Source organism: Musa acuminata, chromosome BXJ2-8 (genome assembly GCF_036884655.1).
Source record: "Musa acuminata AAA Group cultivar baxijiao chromosome BXJ2-8, Cavendish_Baxijiao_AAA, whole genome shotgun sequence".
NCBI lineage: Eukaryota > Viridiplantae > Streptophyta > Magnoliopsida > Zingiberales > Musaceae > Musa > Musa acuminata.
The window spans coordinates 6,633,114-6,659,026 of record NC_088345.1 but is presented as its reverse complement, the minus strand read 5'-3'; the positions used below and the strand labels follow the sequence as shown (position 1 = coordinate 6,659,026).

The 25,913-nt window shown below is 41.3% G+C and overlaps 4 protein-coding genes across 6 annotated transcripts; 2 read left to right on the top strand and 2 right to left on the bottom strand.

The window, feature by feature from the left end:
* The first annotated feature begins 1,454 nt into the window (after positions 1–1,454).
* LOC135582665 (probable galacturonosyltransferase 7) lies at positions 1,455–8,595 on the top strand. The gene is made up of 10 exons (XM_065120415.1): positions 1,455–2,146; positions 2,372–2,400; positions 2,485–2,544; positions 2,660–2,716; positions 3,897–4,023; positions 4,137–4,192; positions 4,463–4,758; positions 6,622–6,979; positions 7,070–7,615; positions 7,845–8,595. The coding sequence occupies exons 1-10, from the start codon at positions 1,981–1,983 to the stop codon at positions 8,124–8,126; spliced, it is 1,977 nt and encodes a 658-aa protein (XP_064976487.1). The 5' UTR covers positions 1,455–1,980; the 3' UTR covers positions 8,127–8,595.
* A 1,725-nt stretch (positions 8,596–10,320) lies between these two features.
* LOC103993434 (L-ascorbate oxidase homolog) lies at positions 10,321–12,641 on the bottom strand. The gene is made up of 3 exons (XM_065120414.1): positions 12,010–12,641; positions 10,836–11,933; positions 10,321–10,748 (listed from the first exon to the last, which is right to left on the bottom strand). Exons 1-3 carry the CDS (start codon positions 12,258–12,260, stop codon positions 10,451–10,453), a joined length of 1,647 nt encoding a protein of 548 aa, XP_064976486.1. The 5' UTR covers positions 12,261–12,641; the 3' UTR covers positions 10,321–10,450.
* A 2,476-nt stretch (positions 12,642–15,117) lies between these two features.
* LOC135618935 (zinc finger CCCH domain-containing protein 53-like) lies at positions 15,118–19,500 on the bottom strand. Of its 3 annotated transcripts, XM_065120412.1 has the most exons (10): positions 17,745–19,500; positions 17,472–17,663; positions 17,184–17,369; positions 16,991–17,088; positions 16,602–16,868; positions 16,331–16,505; positions 15,906–16,151; positions 15,774–15,815; positions 15,657–15,684; positions 15,118–15,574 (listed from the first exon to the last, which is right to left on the bottom strand). In XM_065120412.1, exons 1-8 carry the CDS (start codon positions 18,743–18,745, stop codon positions 15,782–15,784), a joined length of 2,199 nt encoding a protein of 732 aa, XP_064976484.1. In that variant the 5' UTR covers positions 18,746–19,500; the 3' UTR covers positions 15,118–15,574; positions 15,657–15,684; positions 15,774–15,781. The 3 variants fall into 3 exon arrangements, with proteins under 3 accessions (XP_064976484.1, XP_064976483.1, XP_064976485.1); XM_065120411.1 differs by having other exon boundaries at positions 15,118–15,684; XM_065120413.1 differs by having other exon boundaries at positions 15,118–15,684; positions 17,190–17,369.
* Positions 19,501–23,058: 3,558 nt separating this feature from the next.
* On the top strand, positions 23,059–25,777 carry LOC103994276 (pentatricopeptide repeat-containing protein At2g22410, mitochondrial-like). The gene has a single exon (XM_009414604.3). The coding sequence runs from the start codon at positions 23,158–23,160 to the stop codon at positions 24,925–24,927; it is 1,770 nt and encodes a 589-aa protein (XP_009412879.2). The 5' UTR covers positions 23,059–23,157; the 3' UTR covers positions 24,928–25,777.
* Positions 25,778–25,913: the final 136 nt, after the last annotated feature.

The window sequence follows — 25,913 nt, the reverse complement described above, 5'->3', positions numbered from 1 at the left end:
TTCCCATTAGCTGTGGGTCGTGAGGACATGAAGGAGCACATAATCCTCAGCAGCCCATTGGAAAGCGTCAACCATCAAAAGGAAAACAGCGACGACAGCCTTCTGCCATTGACCTGTCATTCGTATAATTGCGTACACAGATGAGGAGAGGTGGCAGCAGAAACAAACGGTGGCATCTGACGTCGTCCTCTCTGTTCTCTGTTGGATTCCAAATCGGCAAGTGCGAAGGGGCCGTCGGCGCGAGGAGGGAGCGCAGCAGAATGCCGCACCTGAAAACGACGGGCTTTGCCGACAGAAATCATGGGATCCAATGATAACTTGGCATGCCACTCACTAATAACCAGTGGCCCCTTCTCTTTGTTGCCTGTTTTGGTTGCTCGATCGATTGAATGCCTCACCCACCTCTTCTAACACGCCCAAGCAAATGCAAATTTGCATCATCTCTAAAATTGTTGTTGAAATGTGTATGCAACTTGATTGCTTTTTGCACCATCAATTAAATTCCTTTTATTTCGTTCATGAAAGCTTATAAAAACAATTTCTACTTCAATCATTATCAATCATTCACCCCAACAATCCCCACTGGCAATCAAAAAGGTCGTTAAAGGCTTAAGTATTCTATCGAGTCTTTATTATCAAACTTATTTATATTTTTATATATAATCGATTCAAAACTATCTATTCTAATTTATATATATACTGGTTAAAAGGATCATTATCAATATAATTTTTCTCGGAGCAAATAGTCTCAAACAATATTAGTATCGAAAAAATGACGAAATAAGGTCAATCAACGTTGTACTATTCAAAATAAAGAATCAATAAAATTGTATTCATATATAAAAAAATATATCCATGATAATTTATATTTACTAATATTTTGACTCCATTAGCTTTTAAGTGCTGGAAAAGTCTTTATTGGTTACGTACTCAATATAGTTTTTTAAAATCAATTATCAAATCTCTCAATTTTTCAATACCAATTTATAGTAGACTCTAACGTGTCGGACAATCAAAATATAAAATAATAATAAAATTTAAAAGTAAAATAATTTTTTTTTAAGATTACGATAATTATATCTGTGATATCATATCTTGAAGTTCTACATCTCTAATTCAAGAGTCCAACTAATTTTGATCTATACGCTGACCGAAATTAAATCTCAATATTCAGTTAGTGGGGTGCGAAATTGTCAATGGACTTGGAATGTTACTTAGTAAGCTCGAACAGACCCGACAACGTACACACACACGTATTCTCATTCCATGACAAGTATGCATCGAGAAAGTGAGGCCTACTTTTGTCACTTAAAACAAAGAACCCATCAGATGATGTTGAGATTCGCGCTCGAGCGTGATCGATGAGGTCGTCGTCCTCGTCGACTAATAAATCCCCTATTAAATCCGAGATTTGGTTGTTCACATGGATCGGAGATCGGACATGGATCAATCAAATCTCCTCTCCTCTCCCCCCCCCCAATAAACGCGCTATATCGCGACCATGGCAACTGGTTCCAATAAATCATAGAGGAGAAGAGGAATAGTTATTTCCTGTGTGTGTGTGTGTGGGTGTGTGTTGTGTCTTGCAAACCGTACGTGGCCTGCCGAATCCCCATTTTTCATAGAGAAAGGGATCGAGGCTCTTCCTTTTTATATACGATCCGTTCCGGTTCTCTCCCCTCCCTATCCTCCGCTCGCCTCTTTCCTCATTCTGTGGGTGTCAGTGCTTAGAATGCAATCGGAGATCAATCTTAACTGAAGCAATTACACCAAAATAGCGAGAGATATAGATAAAGAGGGAGGGAGAGGGGGCGAGAGATCTTCCCACATTGATTTGGATGTCGTCTCAATGATAATGAGAGAGAATCATACTAGTAGTTGAGATTTCGCGGGAAGGAAACGAGGAAGAAGAGGAGCTAGGTTTGAGAGAGAGAGAGAGAGAGAGGGAGAGAGAGAGAGAGCTCCGGGAGGTGAAAGGAGATGAAAGGGTACGGCTCCGCCGGTGCCGGCGGAGGATCGGTGGTCGCCCAGCCGGCGTCGAAGCGGCGGTGGAAGGGGCAAGCTGCGGCCGTGTTGGCCCTCGTCGTCTTCTCGCTGCTCGTCCCACTCGCCTTCCTTCTCGGCCTCCACAACCGCTTCCTGTCCGGTGCGTCATCCCAGATCTCCTTCTAAAACCCTAACCTTCGCCTCAGATCTCCCCCGCGAGGAGCACTGGTTCGACCGCGGTGCGCGGTCGGAGTCGGATTTCCGCACTGCGCGTGTGGTGTCTGGGAGATCCGGGGTTCGATTGTTCTTTCGATTGCATTTTCTGTTTCTGGATCTGAAGCTCCTTTCTTGACATCTTTTATTCCGCATCTTTCATTGGCTGCAGGATACTTGGTTGATGATCGCTCCCAACAGGTGAGGAAACCTACTAGGCTGATGTTAGAGGAATCGTTTTGATTGGTTGATTTCACAATGTTGTTGGTTTTGATTCGTGTATAGGAAACTACGTTTGAGAATTACCATAATGTGGGCGGTGGTCAAGATCAGACTCCCTCAGAGGTTCTCTTTTATTCTCTCTCCTCAACTATCTCTGGTCATCGTCTTAATTGGGCTCTTTTATCGGCCTGCTCGATTCTCAGATTATTGTATGATTTTATAATCTGGAATTTGACAGGATGATCAGCGAAGGGTTCTTAACCTTATGAACAGATTTGCGCCACCTTTCCAGAAGGTTCATCCTACACCTAATTATCAGGCTTTTATTATGATTAGAATTGTTATTGCTTTTTTACTTAACTAGAGCTTGGTGCTTCATCATTGTTCTACTGCAATGAAAGGATTCTGTCTTGTATTCTTTTTTAATGAGACTCACATCTGCCTTGGAGAATTTGGAATGCTGGAAAGGGAGAAGTCACAGGAGTATGTTAAATATTAATTTTTTGGTGGTATTTTCAAATTTATGTATTGCCAGTCATGTAGACTGTAACCAATTTTGTACCTTTCCTTCATTCCTTGATGCAATTCTTGCAGTCTTAGGTTTCTTCTCAATTATTTGGGTCCCAAACTGGCTAAGTTTTACTCTCCACTGTCGGAGAAGTATGGAGATGCTTTATTCTGCTTGTTATTGATCATGTAGGGAGTCCTTTATTAGCCTTAAGCAATGGGTATTGGATTTTGAACTAATGCCATGTCTCACCTGCTTCTTTGCGTTGCCACATTATTTGATAAATGGTGGACGAAAGATTGTTTCGGAGAAAACCTTTCTGTTAATCGCTTTCATGATTCCAATTTAGGTGCTAGACACTTGGAAGATCTACTTTTTTCGTTGTTACATGCATGTATGTCTTTTACAATATGTTCTCTGTGATTACTGTTATTTTTCAATTTAGTTAGAATCAAAATTGAAATACAATTTCCTGCAATTCTGATTGATCACTTCCAATTTACATCATAATTTGATCCTTAGTAGAATTTTTTCCTACTTTCCTATATCAGTTGGTGCTTTTTTATCTTGGTTTCGAAGTTTATCTACATTTAAAGATATATGCTGTAATGAGCAGTATCTGGGGGTCTAGGGAGAAGTTTATTTTAAAAAAGTTAAAGAACAAATTGACATGTTTATGTCATAATTTTTCCATCTCTCCTATAAAGTTGTGGGAGTCAAAGCAATAACTTACCATCTCTCCTATATTTTTCCTCATTTTTCATCTCCAATTCTAAAATTATGCCATTTTTTATGCATGATTAATCTTTAGGATACATATAAATCTGAAAATTGAATCTTGGAAAATTTATAATGTACCTATAGATGGGGAAAAAAAATTAAATTCCAGAGGTAAAACTTATTCAAGTTCTTATGTTGTTGACTAGGGTTTTCTGAAAAAAGAAAATTTTAATTGCTTTTGTATCAGGATGCTAATAGTGTGTCACCTGATGTATACATGAGAATCAACAACACTGGTAGTTCACCATCTACTTTGCAACCAAAGGACCATACCTCTCAGCCTATAACAAAGAATGAGGCATCCATATCGAAAGGTATGTAACTCGGGATAACTACATGTGGATCCTCGTTGTACCCAAAGATGTATCATTTCTTTTGTTCCATAGCGCTTTTTTTAACCATGGAAACATGTACCAATCATGTGCAGGTCCACTTACAGAAAATAATGTTGCTCCGAAGGAACCTTCATCTCTGAGTAATAGAGTAAGAAATCTAGATACCTTTAGAAATTTACACAATCTTGTGTTTAGTATTGCGGTGGCTGATTTAACCAACTGACTAGTAAGTGTAGCAAAGTTGCACGCTTATTATTTGTATTATTAAGTAATATGCTAATTTTCCTTTTGTTTATTTTGACACATATTGTAATTTGACCTTGTTTTATGCCTTGTATGTGAACTGATTCTAGCTCTTGATGCCTTATGGTTTTTATTTCTATGCTTTCCTGAGTATATAATTATTATGTTGTTATAGATTGGTGGGGAAGATGGAAAGAAGAACCGTGACAAAGCTTCAAATGCTTATGAGACAGAGAGCTCCTGTGAACTTGAATTTGGAAGCTATTGCCTATGGTCCAGAGAACACAGGGAAGTAATGAAAGATTCTGTTGTGAAGAGACTGAAGGATCAGCTTTTCGTGGCAAGAGCTTACTATCCGAGCATTGCAAAACTTCAGGGTCAAGAAAACCTAACACGTGAACTGAAACTGAAAATTCAGGATCATGAGCGCATGCTTAGTGAAGCAGTTTCTGATCCTGATCTTCCACCATTGTAAGTAATCTCTTATTATTGCTGGATTTTTTGCTTCAGGATTTAGAACTTTTGGTTCCCTGTATTATATGAGTTAATTCATAAGTTCTTCATGATAAAGAATGTAGTCCCAGCTTATGAATGTCCAAATATTCTAGGAAGTCTGGTCCTAATAAGTATACATAAGTTAATTATGAACTATATCAGATATATGCCTATCATGGAGTGGAGTTATAGTGGTGTAAAAGGGCAACCTAGTTCTTGATGCTATTGTGAGATGGTCCAAATCCAGTTGGTAACCTTGTTTTGTCTTTATCATTTTTACTGAGTCATGTCTGACTGGAGCAACTTCAACTTGCTTCTACCCAATGGAATCATGAGTTTATCCTTACATTTGTTTGCTTAGTTTGATGGTACATCCATTCTTTTTTGCAATCCACAAACTTTTGGTGTTTTTTCTCACAGAAAGTTGGAGCAATATACTTTTGGTGTTTTTTCCACAATTAACCACAATAATGTAATGAGAAAAATCGTCACCTAGTTGAGTGAGAGGGTTGAAGTTTCTAAGGAGAAAAGAAAAATAGAAAAGAGAAACTCAAAAAATAGTGGAAATATTTCTTTAGTTAAAATTAAAATGCACCTCCCAAATTATTGATGTCTTGTTTCTCCATGGTCTTTCTTCTCTCCAATTTCATCTTTCTCCACTCCAATTTCCCTCCAGATGTTCAGCAGTGGCAAGAGTTTGTTGCTCCTTGCTGTGACTATCATGCTTGATCTGAAGCCTAGACAACTTGCCAAATTGCCTCAATTTCCCTAGTAGTGCTGAATGTCAAGAAAAGATCCAAATTGCCAACCTACTTCATGTCTTGTAGCTCAGGTTTACTGAAAATTCTGAAGTATGTATTGGTTATTTTAAATAAAATATAATCTTCTTAGTTGATCCCACTAATTTCTTTCTTCCCAGCATCTCCTTTTTTTAATTTACCTATGCTTTTCTGCTTTCTCCTCTTGCTTACACCTAATTCATGACAGACTACATTTTTATTCTTGAATTTTGGACATTTTTACGGCATTGATGGTAAAGAGGTTTCATCTGATCTAACTTTGTGGAGGAGGACCTTTACAGGAAAGGCCTTCTAAAGAGGGGCTTCTAGAAAATTCTCTTGTCTTGAGAGCCTAAGGACTCACACACTCTCTCTATCCTTTCATCTCCTCTGTGGTGTTATTTTCCTTCTGATCCAAGCTGGTTGGCCTTAATATGAGTTCTATGTGTACGATATTGACATATATGATGTGCTATTTATCTCTAAAGCAGAAATTTGAGCTATGCCAACGATTCTGAAATGGAATGCTGATTAAAATTTTCTGTCACTCAATGAAGAAAGAGGATTTGCTTTACGGTTTCATTAAAGCTTCATTCCTTTGATTGAAACATCTTTTGACGAGAACATCTTTTAATTTTGCTGTCAAAACAAAACTGACCCCCAAAACCTGGCAACAAACTATCTTGTTGTTTCAAGTGTGTGGAGAATAAAACACAATGCAATGCCAGGATTAGACCTGTTCTAAACATTATATCTCATCTCTCTTGGTTTTGGTTCTCTAATATTGATATTAATATGTTGAATACTTAATTTGTGGTTAACAGAAGTTAAACATTGAAACCCACCCACCAACCACAATCCCGAGCAGAAGGTTATAAAGAACCCCAAATTTGAAATGCTTTTGTGGTTATATAAGATAACCAGTATGTTTTGCTCTGAACCTGGTCATTGAAACTTTCATGAGATTAGCCTATGAAAAATCTCGTTAAGATATTGCATTCATCATTCTTTCTTTTATCATTTAGAATTAGTTCTAAAGATCAAAGAATTTTCTTTTCAGTGTGGGGAAGAATATAAAAAGGTTGAATGAGGCGATTGCAAAAGCCAAGTCATGCAGTGTTGATTGCAACAATGTTGACAGGAAACTTAGACAGATACTTGATCTGACAGAAGATGAAACTCATTTTCATATGAAGCAAAGTGCATTCCTATATCAACTTGGTGTCCAGACCATGTCCAAAAGTTTCCATTGCCTTTCCATGAGACTGACAGTAGAATATTTCAAATCACCAGTATCAGATATGGAGCATCCATTTGCTCACAAAATTGACAGTCCAAATCTTCAGCACTATGTTATCTTTTCCAGAAATATACTTGCATTATCAGTAACTATCAACTCTACCGTTATGAATTCTGAGGTACGGTGTTCTGGTCCTGTTGATCTACAATTTGAATGGTGAATATCTTATTCTATTGTTTATCAGTGACTTATCTTCATTTTGTTACAGGAATCTGATACCATAGTTTTCCATGTGATCACTGATAAAGAGAACTTTTATTCCATGAAACATTGGTTTGCCAGAAATTCATACAGAAAGGCGACCATTCACATCCAAAACTTTGATGAGCTTAAGGCTAATCTCTTTGGCAACTTGGATTTGGCAGAGCTGTCAGTGTCTGAGGAGTTTCGTCTCTCTTCTCAGGCTATTTCTCAACCAACCCCTTTGCAGATGAGAACCAAGTACCTCTCAATTTTTGGTCATTCCCACTTTCTTCTCCCTGATATATTCAAGAATCTAAAGAAGGTAATTCTTTTGGATGATGATGTGGTTGTCCAGAAGGACATATCATTTTTGTGGAATCTTGACTTGGGAGGAAAAGTAAATGGTGCGACACAATTTTGTGGGGTCAAATTGGGTCAGCTGAAACCGTACTTGGGCACCAGTGGGTATGAGAGTAATTCTTGTGCTTGGATGTCTGGACTAAACATAGTTGACTTGGAGAAATGGAGAGAACATGATATCACTGGAATTTACAGAAGGTTTCTCCTTCAGGTAATTGCTATAAATCAGATGTTGGCTTACTCCAAATTTCAGTCGTGGTACCATTATAAAAAGATTTGTTTGCTAATGATCAGGTTTTTCTGGATTAGTACTTACTAGTCTAAAATTTTTTTGGTGTGCCTAATTTTTTTCTAGTTCATTAAATTCAAGCATTAGACATAATATTCTTACTATTATCCATCATCTAATTCTTATCTTGTTCTTTTTCTGCTTATAACAGTTGCAACATGAAAATGAGGCGGGGTGGAGGGCTGCAACACTCCCAGCAGGTTTACTTTCTTTCCATGGTCAGATATATGCTCTAGATGATGCATTGGTTCAGCAAGGGCTCGGTCATGATTATGGAGTCCCTGAAGACACCATAGAAAATGTGGCCGCATTGCATTTTAATGGCAACATGAAGCCTTGGCTTGATCTAGGCATTCCCAAGTACAAAAAATACTGGAAGAAGTACCTCACACAAGAAGAGCGATTTATGGATGAGTGCAACGTTAATCCATAGCTTCAGCTGCGAGAAACAGTATTAGAATTGAAGCAAAAGGGGAGCCAAGGAAACTTGCTTGCTGTTGTGTCTGCAACTAAAGCAGAAACATCAGATGCTTCAACCGTCAAGTGTCACCAATAAAATTGGAAAGGAACGTTAGTCCTTATGCAGCGGCCATCGAGCAAGGCGAGCATTGGTTTAACTCTAAGATTCTTCACCGCAGAGAAAGGCGTAGGAAGATAAAGGCTACAAGAGTTGATCTTGTACAATGTGTTTCAGGTAAGTTCACGTATTAGCTGGTTTGCATCCATCATTCATTTGTTATATATAGTCTGAAGATTAATGGGGTGGCACCTCAAATTGGATTGATGCCATCCTTGGACCACTGTAGATTTATTATTTTTTCCCCCTATTATTTTTTTTCCCGACCCTTGTTGTTCCATTTTCTTTTGCAATAAGGGTGTAGTCGGCGTCTTCCTATTAGTAATTCTTTGTCTGTCAACTGCACGTAGACGGGTCTTCATCCTCGACAAACTTGTGTGGTAAACTTGGTAGTCAAACGATTTTGTATTTTGATGTTCTTATGTCCATCTCATATGCAGTATATGTCATTTCGTGCACGTCTTGTGATCAGCTCCGGTGAGTTCGATCCAGGCGGAAGATGCACCATAAAGAAATGACGAGGCTTTGGTAAGTTTTCAGGAGTAGTGTACTCGGTTGCGGATGACGGCGGGTTCAGAGTCTTTGGTGTATCAATAATTTCAAGTATCCATTTCACTGGATTTGATATTAAATCTGACCGAAAACTAGAAACTTTAGTTGGGTTCAATCGAACCGTCTCATTTCCGGACATCGAACTTTCGACGCGCTCAAACGTTGGATCTGACTGGTCTCAGATTCATAATGTGTCTCGTAACTAAGTCTTGATTCAATTACTTGTCTGCTGTCATTCTGTGATATCCAAATCATCTGATCCACTTAAACGTGTTTAGATCTCGAGTAAATTTGAATTTATATGCTTTTTCTATGGTAGTCGTGCCTTGGGAGATCAAGTGTAATTTATGGAATGTTTGATTTTTCCTGTAAGACGATAGGAAATGATCAATCAAATTAACCATTGATAGCAATAGGCGTTTAGAAAATCACACATGAAGTGCCAAGACAACCTCATTCGATTGATCTACATCATCTTGGATAAATGCCTAAATTTGAACCTAATCTCTTTTACGCATATCCACTCTAATTACAATTAGATTCGACGTCGATACAAAGGAGAGTAATCCAAGTAGTGCTCTACTATAAGCATTTGAACTTTGATTATATCATTCACAAGAGAGAAAGTTATCTATTTAGAGTTGAGATAGTAGTATTATTAAAATGATTCAGGTCGATTATATTAGTAAAATAAATTAGTTTAATCTTGTATGATTGAGGAGTAATAGGACCATCATCTTAAAAGAGGTATCATGTCTATCATATCTTTAGATTCTTTGAGTAAAATCATGTGAGATTTACCTAAAACGAATAATTATTCACAACTCCCTACAAGAGACAATGATAAAATGATATTGTTTATTCTCATATCGATTGAGGAGTACGAGAATCAAGATTTTATAAGAATCAAAATAACCTCTATCTTTAAACTAATTTATTATTGATATTTATGTCTATCTAGTACAAATGAAAATTATGTGACGAACGAAAGTATTAGCTACTCGAGTGACGCATTGGACCTAAAAATTTAATCTTAATATATTGGAACAACTCAGATAGCATATGTATAGACGAGCCTTTGAGGTAGTATCTTGGATTGAATCATTGCTCAATTCTACATCAATGTCATATGAGCACTTATTTGTAAGATTTTTTTGGGTGCAACGGACTGTCTTCGGCCCTTTGCAACCATTCATAATGTTTACTTGGATTTGAGTTTTCACGTTCTATTAATTGGATTTTCTTTTACTAATTCTTAAGGGATGTAAAAGAAATTGACTCCTATACTAATTAGACAAAAGCTAAGTAGATGATAAATGAATTCTATTTTACCATTGTGTCAAGATATCATTAATAAATTAAAAGATCATTGCTCAATTTACTTAAAAAAGAATATGTTGGAGCAACATCGCTTTATCATTATTATTATTTTTTATTATCATTCTTTTCGAGTTATGATAAGTAAATCGCAATGTTCAATCTCAGGAAACAACAAGAGTAATCAATCATAAAAATCTCCTTTAAGATCGAGAGAAGAGAATATTTCATAACGTACACGAGGATGATCAATTTAAGCTTCTCACGCTCTCACCACGCGATCAATCATAGGCACCAATCCATGGCGCTTCTTAGGTGTACGGAGCGGGCTTGGGGAGCCCTTCGACCGCTCCGCAGAGCAAAGCCGTGTCGGGCAGGTTGTACTCATCCCTGAGTGACCGCGCCGGCGACTGGACGCTGAAGTAGAGCTGCTGGCCCAGGTAGCGCCTCTCCCACAGCTCCGACCTGAGGTTCCACATCCCGGCGTTGTCGAACGTCAGCATGATGGCCGCCCACGACTTGGGGTAGACCTGCACCGCGTGCCTGCTCACCGCGTCGAGAAGGTTGTAGGTCTTCCTGCTCTCCGGCGTCCATTTGCCTGGCCCCATTCTGTTCTCCACCAGAAATGGTCGTCGATCTTAGCGAGAAAGATTCGTATATCAGAGTAACGTCTGCAGGTATGAGAAAGATATGTACCCCACGAGGAAGAAGGAGTAGCCGTTCAAGTGGTAGGACTGCACATTCTTCTCAGGGTTCTCGAAGATGATCTCCACGAAGGTCCTGAACTCGATCGTGATGACGTTGGTGGCCAGGATGGCCGGAGCTCCGCCCGATGGGGGCTCGTCGCTGGTCAGGTTGTACTTGAAGGATTTGCCGCCGATGCCAAAGTACTCTGCGAGCTTCAGCGGGGTGTCGGCCTCCACGTGCGACACGCCGTTGAGCGTGTACCGGTTCTTGCCAGCGATGATGGCGCGCGAGCTGGCGAGCTTGATGGTGCGGGTGATGTCGATACTGCCGTAGTGGTAGGACCCCTGGGGGTTCGGCCGGGCGGCGCTGGCCGTGAGATTCCACCGGAACGACCGCCACTGGTTAAGCGACCACGCCCAGCCGGAAGGGGCCTTGGGAAGGACGGGCGATGGCGGGGTGTGGGAGCCTGAGTAGCGGATCACGCCGGTGGCGGTGAGCTCCTTCCTCAAGAACCGAGTGGAGGCCACCATGTAGTAGTCCCCGGGGGCCTGGTTGGCGGTGACGAGGACGGAGAAGCACTGGCCGACGTGGATGTCGAGGGACTCGTACGTGTTCTGCATGGTGTGAGAGCCGTCCATCTCCACCAGCAACATGGAATGTCCCTGGATGCGGAAGTTGAGGGAGGTCTTGGTCCCAATGTTGCAGACGCGGTAGCGGTACACCTTCCCGGCCTCCATCAGGAATAGCGGCTCGTCGTCCTTGCCGGCCTTGCCATTGATGAGGACGCCGGCGGGGAGGCCGATGCTGCGGCCCGTGTCGAGGATCCGAGCAAGTGTCTTGTGGTCCTTGGTGTACCAGTCACCGATCATGACGGTGTAGTCGTCGGCCGGGGGGTCGAACGGCACCGGGATGAGGAGACGGCTGTTGATCCGGAGGCCGCCAAAGCCGCCCGCCGCCTTGTGCATGGCCAAGGATGGGTAGTAGTAGAAGCTGCCGATCTGGTCCTTCACCTGGAAGTGGTAGGTGAAGTTTTGGCCGGGAGCGATGGGGCAACTGGTACCGGAGACTCCATCTTGCCACGAATTCTTCCTCTGTTGAATCCCATTCCTTCACACAGCAAATATATGCGCATTGTCATATTCATATGTGCCATAAAATGCACATAATTGAGTGTAGTAAATACCATGAAAAAAGAAAGGGCTCATCGAGGTTGTTGAAGACGTTGATGACAAGATTGTTGTTGGAGGTGGAGTTGATATTAGGGCCAGGGAACTCGCCATTGATGAGGATGACCTGCTGAGGGACGCCCAAGGGAGCCACGGTGCCGTAGGTGACGTTCCACGTGAAGAAGAGATAAGGGTCCTCGGCGAGGACGGCCGAGGTTCCCAGGAGCGATAAGACGGCGATGAACACGACGACGACGGCTCGCGACATCTTTCTTCCTCTGTTAACAAACTCTCTCTTTCTCTCTGCTTCTATTAGCTACAGACCTTGGAAGGATAGGATATAATTAGCGGGAGGCCATTGGAAGATCCCGGTCAGCGACTGGGGAAGATGAAGTGGTAGCGGTAGGAACTACCAGAAGGCCAACCGGGGAGAGCTTCGATCTTTGCGGGATGACCTCGAGCTGGTTATATAGAGGGGTGGAACGAGGAGGGGGATAGCAAGCTGAGATCGGCAACTTGGACCTCCAACCGCCCGTTCAAAGGCCACTCCCCCTTCCACTGGTTCTCCTCATATCGCGGTCTTCCCCCACAAAAAGCGTCCGAGGCGAGACTGGAGGAGATTGAAGGTGAAGGGTGGCCGCAACGGTGGAAGAGCAACAACCTGTATACTATATTAGGAAATTATCTGCAGAATATATATATATATATATATATATATATATATATATATATATATATATATATATATATATATATATATATATATATATATATATATATATATATATATATATATATATATATATATAATCTTTTTAAGAATGCTTTTGAAGTTTTAAAAGATGAGATTATTTCTAGTCTCGGTATATATATATATATATATATATATAATCTTTTTAAGAATGCTTTTGAAGTTTTAAAAGATGAGATTATTTCTAGTCTCCATTGGTCACCCATCGACAACCTCTATCGTGAGTCCAGGCATCTAACACTTACTACGCTTAATCTAATATACTAATCAAGAGCGAGTTAGGAAATGAGAGTCACAATGTGAGCAAGGTCAATGCTAGAGAGGAAGACGAGGGAATCAACAAAAAAGACGAGATAGTAAACCTTCTTATACGACGATCACATAAGATAAGGGAGCCAATGAAGATAAGCGAAAGACGACGATGACGATAGGACTGAGACGAAGTAGAGGTCAATGCTAGAAAATAAGAACCGTTGTAGGAGAAAAAAGAAATTTAGAGATTTTTTATAAAAACACTAACTATAGATCAGCTTTGTGTGAAAATGAGAATGGATCAGAATCAGTATAATATCTTAAAACTAGTAGGATCAAGAAGAGAATGACATCATTTATCTTTACTCAGACTACTCCACATTTTTCATACACATCCATCCTGATAATTTCATATGTACAAATCTTGAATATGTGCATGATAATGAATAAGTTATTTCAAAATGTGTCCCCTAATCCCTATAAATAAATAGAAGAGTAGGAAAATACTCTTCCTCATTTATCACTATCTACATGAATTCAATTTCAAAAATATTGTGATTGCTAACACCTCCATATTTAATGCATGATCGACATTGAATATTTGAAAATAAATTTGAAATTAAAAATAGATCTTTGAACATAATCCTCTTTGGACATGAACCATATACTATGCATAATTTTAACATGTAATTATTAGAGAAAGGACGGTCGTTGTTTATTATAATTAGAAGAATCATGCAGCACACATGAATTCGGACATAATGGATGCTCAAGACATATAATATAGTTTTATTCAAATTTATGACATGAAGGATATATATATATATATATATATATATATATTTGCAAATGATATCGATTGCGGTAAGAATTGGTCCTTTAAGAATTACATCTACTGAGACTAATTTTTATTTTGGTCTAATTTAATTTGTATATGCATTTTTACATTAATTTTTGAACGTGGAATGTTGCTACAAAATCCTACTTTATAGGGTAAATGCTAACTTGCTAATTAGGTAAATATAATTTGGGCTACCTTACATGACACTTTAGCAAAAACAAAAAATTCTCATTAAATTTTATAAATATATGTGACTCTTTTTCTAACAAATTGAGCTTTTGAGATTTATGGTAGTAATTAATTAATATTTATTGCTTCTAATTATAATATATATTTATATATATATTAAATTTATTTTTTTTTATAATCTAATACAATATACTTATTATTCTTAGAGAAAAAATTAGATTATAGATTAGTTTATTCTCGACTACAAGAGAGAGTCTAGAGAGGAAAATTGCTTTTTTTTCTCTTAATTTTTATTAGTCCATTCTAATATCTTGCACGAATTTTTTAGTCATATATATATATATATATATATATATATATATATATATATATATATATATATATATATATATATAATTTTTTTCTAAAGAAATTGAGAATGAGATGTTACCTCAACATGACGGCATCAATCTTAATGTCAAAACGATTTATAGGGGAATTATCAGCAATCCGTAATTCCCCGCTGTTTCCGCTACGTCTCAATCACCGCTCTCATGTCACTCCCCATCACCATCGTCGGTGATCAGAATACAACTTCTCTCTCTCTCTCTTGAGCTCCGTCATCCCTACTTATAGACTGCTGTGCTTCCAAAGCCTTAACTCGACCTCGCCATCGATGAGCAGCGAGAAAACAAATGCATATACTATTCACCAACCATCAACATAATATCGATAATTTACGCCCTTTCTTTACCCGCACTCATTCACTGACAGATCATGACAAGGACCATACGTGGGCCCCAATGTGAGGTTGGCCTGTCAGCGATTTTGAAAAGTCAGCAACGTTGGCCCGTCACCGACTCCGGTTGGCTGACAGGGCATCGACCTGGGCTCCACATCAGCTCTCCTATTGGATTCGCCAAAGATAAGACAGCGAGAGTGTGAGAGAGAGAAGGTGTGGTCAGATTTCGTGACCGTACGTATGCCATGGCATGCAGAGCTGATGATACTGCTGACAGGGTTTCCTTTTATTTACCCTCTTCCGGACAAGGTTAGACACTTTGACGGGCAGTAAAACCTCAACAAAGCTTTCATGGCAAGACAAGAAGAAAAGAAGAGCAGCAACTTTTTGTCGGTTTCCTTTGCTTTTCTTTGTGACATTCTACAGTAACACTCGAAAGAAAGAAAGAAAGAGAGAAAGAAAAAGAATTAGACAAGGAAAAGCTTAGCGAGAAAGGAGAAGGATACAGGAGAAAGGACAGTGGGTCATGGTGTGATGATGATGATTCCACTCTCTCTCTCTCACGTTCTCCTCTCTGATAGCTCGGTCCTTACCGCTGCTGTCCTTTCCTGATGTCAAGTGTGGCCTTTGTCTTCTTCTGTTTGGTGTCTGTACTCGCTGCTTGTGGGGAAGGTGAAGGGTAACTTCACAACCATAACTCGTAGTAGAAGTACGATGATACTACGGTAATACAACTTTGATGATATAGCTTATGGTCCTTTTTCTTGGGTGTGAAGGGAATGAAGGTACGTACTTCTCTCTCTCTCTATATGTAATCTATGGCTAAACCTAAAAAGGATAACAGTGATCTTTAACTCCATACTAAGGATTAGGGAAACAACCTATAACTCCGTTACCAAGTATACTTTACCTTCTCTTTCCAAAAGTTCATGGTCTTCCTGCACACAGCATGATGACAAAAGAGCGATCAGAGGTTACGGAGTTATGATGATTGAAGAATTAATGGTGGAAAAAGATTGTTACTCACTCCATTATTCACATTCCTACAGCTCCTTGGTCAGATGAAAGCCTGATGACATGGTGACAATGCAATGGATTCAACTTACTGAAACTTGATGTGATGGCGTGGTAAGACGCAGGAGTTGGACGAAGCACGTACCTGGGCAAATGGAAGAAGCAGGCGTTGAGGGATGGCATGTCAAGCGTGGTCGTGGACGGGAAGAGGGTGGAGGAGATGAGTCGGTTGTTGCCAGTACCGAAGAGCGAAGCAGCTTCGACTAGGTTTTCTTCGGCAGGCAGTGCAGCTGAGAAAGCGGGTCCCATGAAGGTAGAAGAAGAAGAAGAAGAAGCTCTCGTGGGTGATGCAAAGGGACTATCCGGCAGGTTATGCTCCACGCTGCTGCAGCTATTATTTAAATGAAACAGCCAATCGATTACGGAACTTTGTTTCTTCCAACCTCTTCTTTTCTAACACCTTTCTAGGAGTATTTAATGCATTGCAGGTGCGCAGCAAATGCACCAGAGAGCAATGGGGGAAAGACAAATCAAATCACAGAAAGAAGTGCGAGGAATTAGCTCAATTACCTTTGTTGGAAGCCAATATCTGCAACTTTGCAGGTTGGCTCACCGTCACAAGATTCTCCTTTATCAACAGAATCAGGCTTCTGTGATTTGACTGCCGACTGCTGAGCAGCCTTCTGCAGTGGCTCTGCTGCCACTGAAACAGCAGCCGCTGCTGCAACAGTATTCGAGTTCTTATCTACAAACAGAAAAGTTGTAGAAGTCAATTGTTGGAGCATGAAAGAAGAATTAACCTAATGCAAGATCATCGTTTCTTTTTGGGACAAGTCCTCACTTTGGCATGTTGGTTCTTCCTGGGAAGTGTTACTTCCACCATTAGATTGAGTTGTGGCAATGATAGGACTGGTAATATTGTTGGTGGTCGTGGTAGCGATGGAATTGAAGTGGTTTCGGTTCTTGAGGTCGAGGACCTGCAGGCCCATGAATCGCCGGTTTTGTAGCTCGATCGCTTGCTGGAGTTCTGCTACTTGCTTCTGCTCCTCTAGTTTCCTCTTCAGCAGTGCCTCCTGGTTGATACTGTTGTTGAACATCATCCTAGATCCTAAGATGAACCAAAAGATCAATGAGTAAAGAACAAATGCATGCGTCGGATGGGAAGTTAAGAATTCAATGCGAGTGAGACTGAAGCGATGGACATGGCGGCGCCAGAGATGTTCTTCTTACCAAGTTGCGGGAAGTCAAAGGGATCTCGGGTGTCCAAGCCAGTAGGAGTTGTACACCCAGGGAAGTCACCTCTCTCAGCTTGCGGTTGCTGCTGCTTTCTGGACAAATGTGGAGGAACAAGTCTACACAATTAAATCCCTGCATCTACAAAGAAGTGGTAAGGGGTGGTGAGAAAGATGGGAAGAAAGAGTGCCTGTACTTGTCGGGGACTTTGCCCTTCTCCTTGTAAGGCTTGACGAGAACTCGAGCATTACAGACAAAATGGGGGTTGCCTTTGGCCAAGATTAGCTTTACTGTCTCTGGGTAGACGAAGGTCACGAATCCAAACATTCTCTTCTGCTGGTAAGGGATCCTTACGTCTTGCACCGGACCGTAGATGCTGCAATTTGGTCGACAAGCCAAAACATTTCCACCATTAGAAGCGAAAAAGAATGAGAGCAGCTAAAAATGGTTTCTCATGGACACTTCATCGAACAATGACCTGAAGTAATTGGAGACGTCTTCTTCCCTGAAGGTGCTGTCGGCTGGGAATGTGAGGTAGATCTGCCTTGAGCCAGGATTTGCCATGCCGGTAGCAAAATCGCTCTTTTCCATCATCCAAGGTCGCCCCATGAACTTGTGGCTCCCATTGCCTCCCAGCATAAGAGCTGCAGCCGTCGCGGCTGCCATCGCCCTGTTCATATTCGATTTACCTAAACTTAATCCATTCCATACACCGGCAATGGCTGCAACGATTTGGTGTTAAAAATGCTACCTTTGACTCTCACTCTGCTGCTGGACGAGAAAGTTCATGCTTTTATTCGTGCCTGAAGGCGACGCCGGCACCGACCCTGTGGGGGAGTAAGGGAAGGCGGACGCCGCTAACTGCCTCGGGCTCTTAGACCTCAACAGCAATTCCTGGCACTGCTGCTCAAGGGCGGCGTCCACCGTGCCGCCGCCGGCCATGGCAGCGTTGGAGTCGTCTGGTTGCCCATGGAGAAAGCGGCAGCTGTTCCCGTTCTTGCAATACCCTCTCGCAAAGTAGAGGCAGGGCTTCCACCCCAACCCGGCAGCTTCCGAGCCGAGGTAGTTGTCAGTGGCCGAGCAGCTCCGGCGGTGGTTCCCTGCAGCAGAGGCCCAGCCACCGGAGTAAGGAAAGAGCGCGTTTTCCCCGTGGCTGCTCGGGCTTCGGAAGTTCCCGTCCAGCTCCTGGTAAAAAAGGTCCCTCTTTGGACCGATCTGGAGGCCGTGGGCGGCAGTGGCTGCGGCATCGTTCAAAAAGGAGAGTTGATCCTGTAGCTGGAACTCGTCTATAAGATCCGCTCCATCGCCACTACCGTCATAGAACTGCGTCGGCGCCGGATTGCTCGCGTTCTCGAGCTCATCCGAGGTCTGGAGCTCATCGCCGGCGCCACCAGCGTTGCTATTGGTGCGGGAGAAGACGGAGGGCGGAGCCCACGAGGGGGACGAGCTCTCGGCGAGGGGGCCAGCGCCGCCGCCGAAGAACCGAGCAGAAAAACCCTGCCGGCCGAGGAGGGACGCGTAAGGAGCGGCGCTGGCGGCGGCGGACGGGGAAGTGGCCGGCGGGAGGAGGCCGAGCTCCTTCCGGGCCTTGAGGACCACCGACTGGAGAAGCGCGTCGGGGCCAAAGGCCAGCCTTATCAACTCCTCGCCGTGGTCCTGGATCAACAAGAGTCCCATGACCTTGGCGGCGTTCTCCGGATCCAAGCTCTGAATCCGCGAGAATACCACCTGAGTCGCCTCGAAGGCGTCCATTTGGTTCGATTAAGCAACCAAATCTCCCACAAACACGACCTTGGAGCTATTGCCACCAAGTTCCCACTTTTTGTGTTTTTGACAAGAAGAGGGAGAAGTAGGAAAAGGTAAGGAAGACAGATGTAAAAGGAAAGCGAACAATTTTGGCGTTGGTTTTAAAAGGAAGGGAGGGGGACAGTGTTCAGCGAGAAAGAGGATAAGCGAGAAGAAAACAAAGGAAAAAGGAGAAAATAAAAGAAAGAAGAAAGAAAATAAACGATTCTTTTGCTGCCAATTTAATGCAAGACTCTCCACTGGCGTTCCCAGACGTTGAGAACAGAGGAGAGAGAGGGCTCGGCTCAGCTACAAACTCTCAATTTCAAAGAGAAAAAGAACGCTGCTTTCCCTTGTTTTTCTCCTCGCTGTTTCACCGGAGTGCGCCCCTCCCTTTCTCTCTCTTCCGCGGTGACTCCATTCCCGAGGTGGTGCTGCTGCTGCTACTGGTGGTGGTTGTTGCTTTGATTGGACTGGTGGAGCTCAGCTCGCTACGGTCACCACGTCCGCCACCATCCACCCAGCGGCGACTCCTCCTCCTCCGCTGTGGCTACTAGCAGCTGGCCGGAAGTGTCTCCATTGTTCTTTCCCATGGATAAGCTCAAAGTTCCAATCTTGCCTTCTCTTTCTTTCGTCCTCTGGCCCTGCTCTCATTCTCACACATACGCCATCAGTCCTTTCTCCATTGCTGCCAGGTTCCCCGTCTTTACACCCCCATTCGTCGTGCGCCGGGTCCCCCTCCGAGCGCTCTCCATGTTGGTCCTGTCGCTCCTTCTTTAACCGTGACAAATGGCCATTGTGAGATCGACGTCCATTAACAAGCAATTATGTCACAGTCAAACACATAATGCTCTCCAACATCGACTCTATTAATTTAGAAGCAATGGCAAGTCGGAGCACAGAAGATTAACATTTTCCTTCGATTTCTTCTCTCATCATCTCCGAATTAGTCGTAAATGAGTGCCACCAAGTACATCTTTCTCCCTCTGAATCCTCCTTTTTGAGAGAGACGCTTGTTGAATCTAATCTTATCTGCGGTTCACTGTGCTCAGCTGGAGCAGATCCTATCATTTTGCTGCTGCTTTTCCCGAGAATAAGATAGCCACTAATCGCTGCCCTGATGTGCACTCTGCACTTAGTACACACCCATCAGAAATGTGTGGCCTTTGGATGTGTTCTCAATCACCAGATTTCCATCCCACCATAATTGCCATGCGATCCATAGTACTCTCAGTTCACCAACGCCCGAATGATCTCTCTTTGAAAGTTTTGCCTTCCCCATCTCAAACATCTGCATTGGATTAGCTTGGCAATCATGGCGGGAGGCATAGTAGCCTTTTCTCCAGCCACATGCATGGAATCAGAACATTGTGCTGAAGAGGACTCTCTCTCTCTCTCTCTCTCTCTCTCGTGGGGCCGACGGGGAACAACACGGCTTTAAAGTTGGGGTTGCTACTGATGGCTGTCAGAGGCTCTCACATGGAGGCATAGGAGTCACTCCCCTTCCAATTAGTCCTCCCACTATGAGGCCGTGAAGCAAAACCCATGTAGTAGTTGTTGGGAAAGCTACTGGTTGAGTGATTCCTGCATTGAAACAACAGGAGGACTGGAGGCAAAAATAAAAAGGGATCATTCTTTCTCCTTTCAACCAATCCAGCAACAATGTCTCATTCAATGACAAAAAAAAAAAAGGAATTATGATCTCATGTGCATGGAAGATTTTAGGGTAGATAAACATAAGGTAGTCAAAGTATTTTATTCAATGATAGCACAGTTCACATAGCTTAAAGTGTCTCTTTCGACGATAAAACATTTGACATGATTCAATCGATATAATCCATAACGTACTATTTGACGATAACATTATTGAAACGGTCCAAAACGCTCACTTTGTTGATGGATAAATAATTACCCATTCTTATTGGTATCGATAGTAAAGTGAGAATCTGATCATGCCTCCTTTCGCTACGCTTGTCATGACTCAATGGGAGACAAATAATAGAGAAATAATAATATTATCAATACTTTGATATCGCATCCTTGTCATTTTAATCGCATATGACTAATGTTCCCCGAACATTAACAACAACGTCACGATTATCGCATGTGCCATGAATTGAACATAATATAACTTCATCAGGGCCGAGAGATGCGTGTAACCATCCCCGATATTAATATCCACCTATAAGCATAACGAACCTAAAGCCACATTATAAAAAGGCTCCTTATGTACGTTTCTTCACACATAATAATTTATGAATCTTTTGTGCATTCACTATAATAGTCTCATCGCTATAAATCTTTTGACCATATGAGAGATTTGACGTTTCTTCGTGCTATTCAGAAATAAATACGAAATAGAATTTTTGTTAGTTCTGAATTGACATCCTACTTGGACAACTAAATTTTGACTCAATTAGAGATTAAAAAGATGGTTTTTTTTAATCAACTCCAAGTCATTCAAATAATAATTCATTTGTAAAAGTTTAAGTGATCAGAGTAAATTATTAACATGTAAAAAATAATTGAGAACTCACGTGATGCGTGTGGATCTATGATTTGAAACATCGCATATCCAATTGGGTTATAAGTAAGTCAAAATCAAATTGTGATCTCCTCTCCATCCTCTCATTTGTTTGACTTCTCAACATATTCCCCCTTCTCCACTTTATATCTTTATATAGGCAGCGATCATACATAGAGACAAGCAAACAGCAACTCAATCTATTTATTTTTTGGTTGCAAATAACTATATATTCTCTTGCATATCAAGTGATAGAGGCAATACACTCTTCCCAGTCCAATGATCATAATATTTCTATGGATACCACGGAAAATAAAAGTAAAATTACATGTGTACTTTGAGATTGTCTTATAACATCATCACAAAGATTGTACATATTCCTACCTGAAGAGCTTTCCTTATCCTAATCAAGGAGAGTCAACTTCTGAATAGTCCCATCCATCCAGCTTGAAGGCTATATGCCAATTGGAAATCACATTTATTTATTTTATTTGTTTCTGTCAACAGTGTCATGCCATCACATTCTTACCGACAGCTACGCCCATAATCAACACTAAGCTGGAGTCTCATGCACAAACTAAATTTGGAAGCTGAGCTTTCAGCTCTCACAGAGTTGGAATCCAGCTTGAGAACAAAGAGAATGGAATTAAAATATGCAAGATTGCATGACAATATGTGTTTGTGGACTCTGATGATTGCATAGTGGATGGACTATTCCAATTTGGATCTCTTGCCACATAATGGAAGGCCACTAATTAAGCTCCAAAGGCAACATAGTATTGTCCTAAACCAGCAACACTAATATGAAAGGCAACATGCTGATCTCTGCTCGAGTTGTCGATCTCACCATAATGGTTAGTCCATCTATTTGTCTTCTTACTATAACAAAATAGAAATAGTATCTAGATGAGTTCAGATATAGATTATATTTAGTGTTGTCTTGATATCATTGATTGATAAGTCGTTATAGCTTGATTCCATCTCGATGGCATAAGTTCATCCGCAAGGTCCATATGATAATCATGAGAGGTGGTTGGAGTGGGGGGAGGTTTAGCTGAGGTAATCCTGAGGTATTACTTGTTTGCCTAAGGTGAATTTTGTATTGAACCGAGATTCATCGGGATTCTAGAGACGAATCGAGATGTGCCTTGCTTCGTTAGGATCTTTACACAAATGATCAACATAAAGGAAGTTTCCAACCCAACCCCTTCGATGGTAAAATTAGTATTGGAGTGAGAATAACTTTTATACCTGAGCGATCAATGGAGAAAGGCTGATGGCTGATCAGGATAGATCCATGCATTCTTCAATAGCTCATTTATGTTGATGGTTGACTGATACACACTCTCTTGTAGTATGTTGTTAACGAAGGATGACTTCTAGGATGTTGTTTGTTAGAACTAACACATATATCGAATGACAATCGCTTGTACCAAACGATCGAAAATGGGGAGAGATGGTAAAACACTATAACAAGTCAAAAGCATTATAATATAGTAAAATACTGTAACAAATAAAATTTTTTTAGGGTAATTTGAATATTTTTATATTAAAAACTGTTTTGAGGAAATAAAGAGAGGTATATATATATATGTATATATGTATATGTATGTATATATATGTATATGTATGTATATATATATATGTATATGTATGTATATATATGTATATATATATATATATGTGTATATATATATATATATGTATATATATATATATATATACACACACACGATTATGAAATCATGAATCGTGTCCTCCTGTAGCCGCGGTATCAACCTGGAGGTCATTTCATTCATGGTTTCCTCCCACTTCAGATGGCAACCGAGACATAAACATTGTAAACCTGCCGCCCATGGAAGCCATCAAAAAACTCCATTCCCACCTCATCGTCACAGGATTGTACAAGCACTCATCGTCCCCTATTTTCAGGGTCCTCATCTCCTATGCTCTCTCCCCGCCTCACTTGACCCACGCCCGTCGTGTCTTTGAACAAGTGCAAGAACCCAACACTTTCCTCTGGAACACCATGATCCGAGGATTCGCCCGTAGTGAAGCGCCCGATGATGCCATCCTTTTCTACAACCTAATGCGAGCACAAGGCGTCCCGCAAGATCACATGTCCTTCCCTTTTGCACTAAAGGCCTGCGCACGGATCTCAGCTGTAAGAGAAGGAAGCTGGGTGCACGCACATTGTCTCAAACTCGGGTTTCTGTCGGATGTTTTCGTTTCCAATTCGTTAGTTCATCTTTACTCGGTGTGCGGGGATATTAGTCGCGCAAGTTTGGTGTTTGAGGAAATGCCTGCGCGAGATTTGGTTTCCTGGAACTCATTGATCTGTGGGTGCAGCCAACACGGCCGCTTGAGGGACGCATTGGGTCTTTTTGAAGCGATGCAGGCGGAAGGTATCGAGGCCGATAAGGTGACCATGGTCAACGTCATTTCTGCTTGCACTCACTTGGGAGAGTGGGACTTGGCTGAATCCATGGTCAAGTATATAGAAGAGAACAGTGTAGAGGTGGATGTTTACCTGGGAAATACTTTAATTGACTATTACGGTAGGCGAGGTTTAGTAAATTCTGCTGAAAGGATATTTAATGCGATGAGAGAGCAGAATATGATGAGTTTAAATTCTATGATTACAACTTATGCTAAGGCTGGGGATTTAGTTTCCGCTAGAAGAATCTTTGATAGCATGCCTGAGAGGGATTTGATATCTTGGGGTTCGATAATCACAGGGTGCTTCCAAGCAAACCATTTCTCAGAAGCTTTGGCACTATTTCAGCAGATGCAGGAGGCAGAGGTTGAACCAAGTGAAATTGTTATTGTCAGTGTGCTGTCAGCTTGTGCCCATCTTGGTGCACTCAACCTAGGTAAGTGGATCCACAACTACATTCGAAAGAAGAAAATCAGGGCGGACATCTATGTCGGAAACTCTCTGATTGATATGTACTCAAAATGTGGATGTATAATGGATGCATTCGAAGTCTTCATGGAGATGAAAGAGAAGGATACATTGTCATGGAATGTCATTGTGTTTGGACTTGCTGCTAATGGTTATGTTAGTAGTGCTCTAGAAGTATTTACTGATATGTTGAGAGAAGGATTCCGGCCTGACGATGTCACTTTCCTTGGCATCTTGAATGCTTGTGCTCGCAGTGGATTGGTTGACAAGGGGCTCAAATATTTTGCGAGCATGAAGGAAGTTTATGGGTTGGAACCACAGATGAAGCACTATGGCTGTGTCGTTGATCTTCTTAGTCGTTCCGGTGAGTTGGATAAGGCTTACAATTTCATCAGGGAGATGCCAATGACCCCAGATCTAATCATATGGAGGACACTGCTTCGAGCTTGCCACACACATGGCAATGTGGATTTGGCCGAGATAGCCACAGAGAAGCTTAATGAATTGGATCCTAGTAACAATGGCAACTACATGCTTTTGTCCGACACCTATGCCAGTGGAAATAGATGGAATGACTCCATGAAAGTTAGAGAAACAATGGAGTATACCGATGTGCAGAAAATACCTGGTTGTAGCTCGATCGAAGTTACAAACTTGGCAGATGAGTTAACGGCTGCTGAAATGCCACTTATGGTGAATAAACAAGGTGTTCCTATCTGATTCTGTTAACTGCATAATGCTTCTGGATAACTAGTGACCAGATTTTATTTGTCATGGCACTTGCTCTAATCGATTATTACCAAGTTGACCAGGCTCATGATTCAAGGATTAGAGATGTCATTCAGATACCAATGGAGGTGTTTCCAAACTGTGAGATGCAAGACACCATATATTGGTTACACGCTAAATTGTTTTCGCCTGCCATGATAATGCGATAAAATTCTTTGGCACCTTGGAGAAGCAACTTACATGTGTATCCAGCAAACAATCCGCAGTATATATTCAAATGTCTTTACAGGTTGCACAGCTCGGCTATGAGTGGAACAGTAATGTAAAAAGTAACCCAACTTTTTCGCTTAGAAGAGCTAGTGCTGCTGTTTGTTAGATGAAGCAGCACTAAATTTTGGTGACTCTGTACCCTGTAGTATCCAAAATTCCTGTGGCAGATTGGACTAATATACATGTGGAACCAACAAAATGATGGCTTAATAAGTTTTCAGATTCTTTGTGACAGCCCAAATGAATCAGTTTGGTGATCTGGAAGCAAATCCTTACTGGTTTTTTTTGTCGGTCAGGGGGAGAACCTTAGGACTAGCTGATGCAGTTGTGAACCAAACTAAGATTTCCAAGGTTTTGTTTGCATTGAAAAAAGAATAAACATAACCTACTTTTCCCCAGAATATGGAAGATTAAGTATGATGAATTTATTGATACTGTTTCTGGGAAGTTGGCTAATGTATGTTGCAATTATGTCTATTAACTAAAATACGATCGCAGTTTTGTACTCCATAACTGAAACTTATTATTTCATCATATTTAGGCATGAAAGCCATGTTGGATAGCGAATTGAGACTCTGGATTAGCCAATGCTTGCATTTTTCTTATGTTTATATCGATGATAGCTTTGATATCTTGGCTTTAAATTTAATAGTCAATTTATCATTTTGGATCTCGTTATTATATAGAAATTCAGAAGAATTACGCCA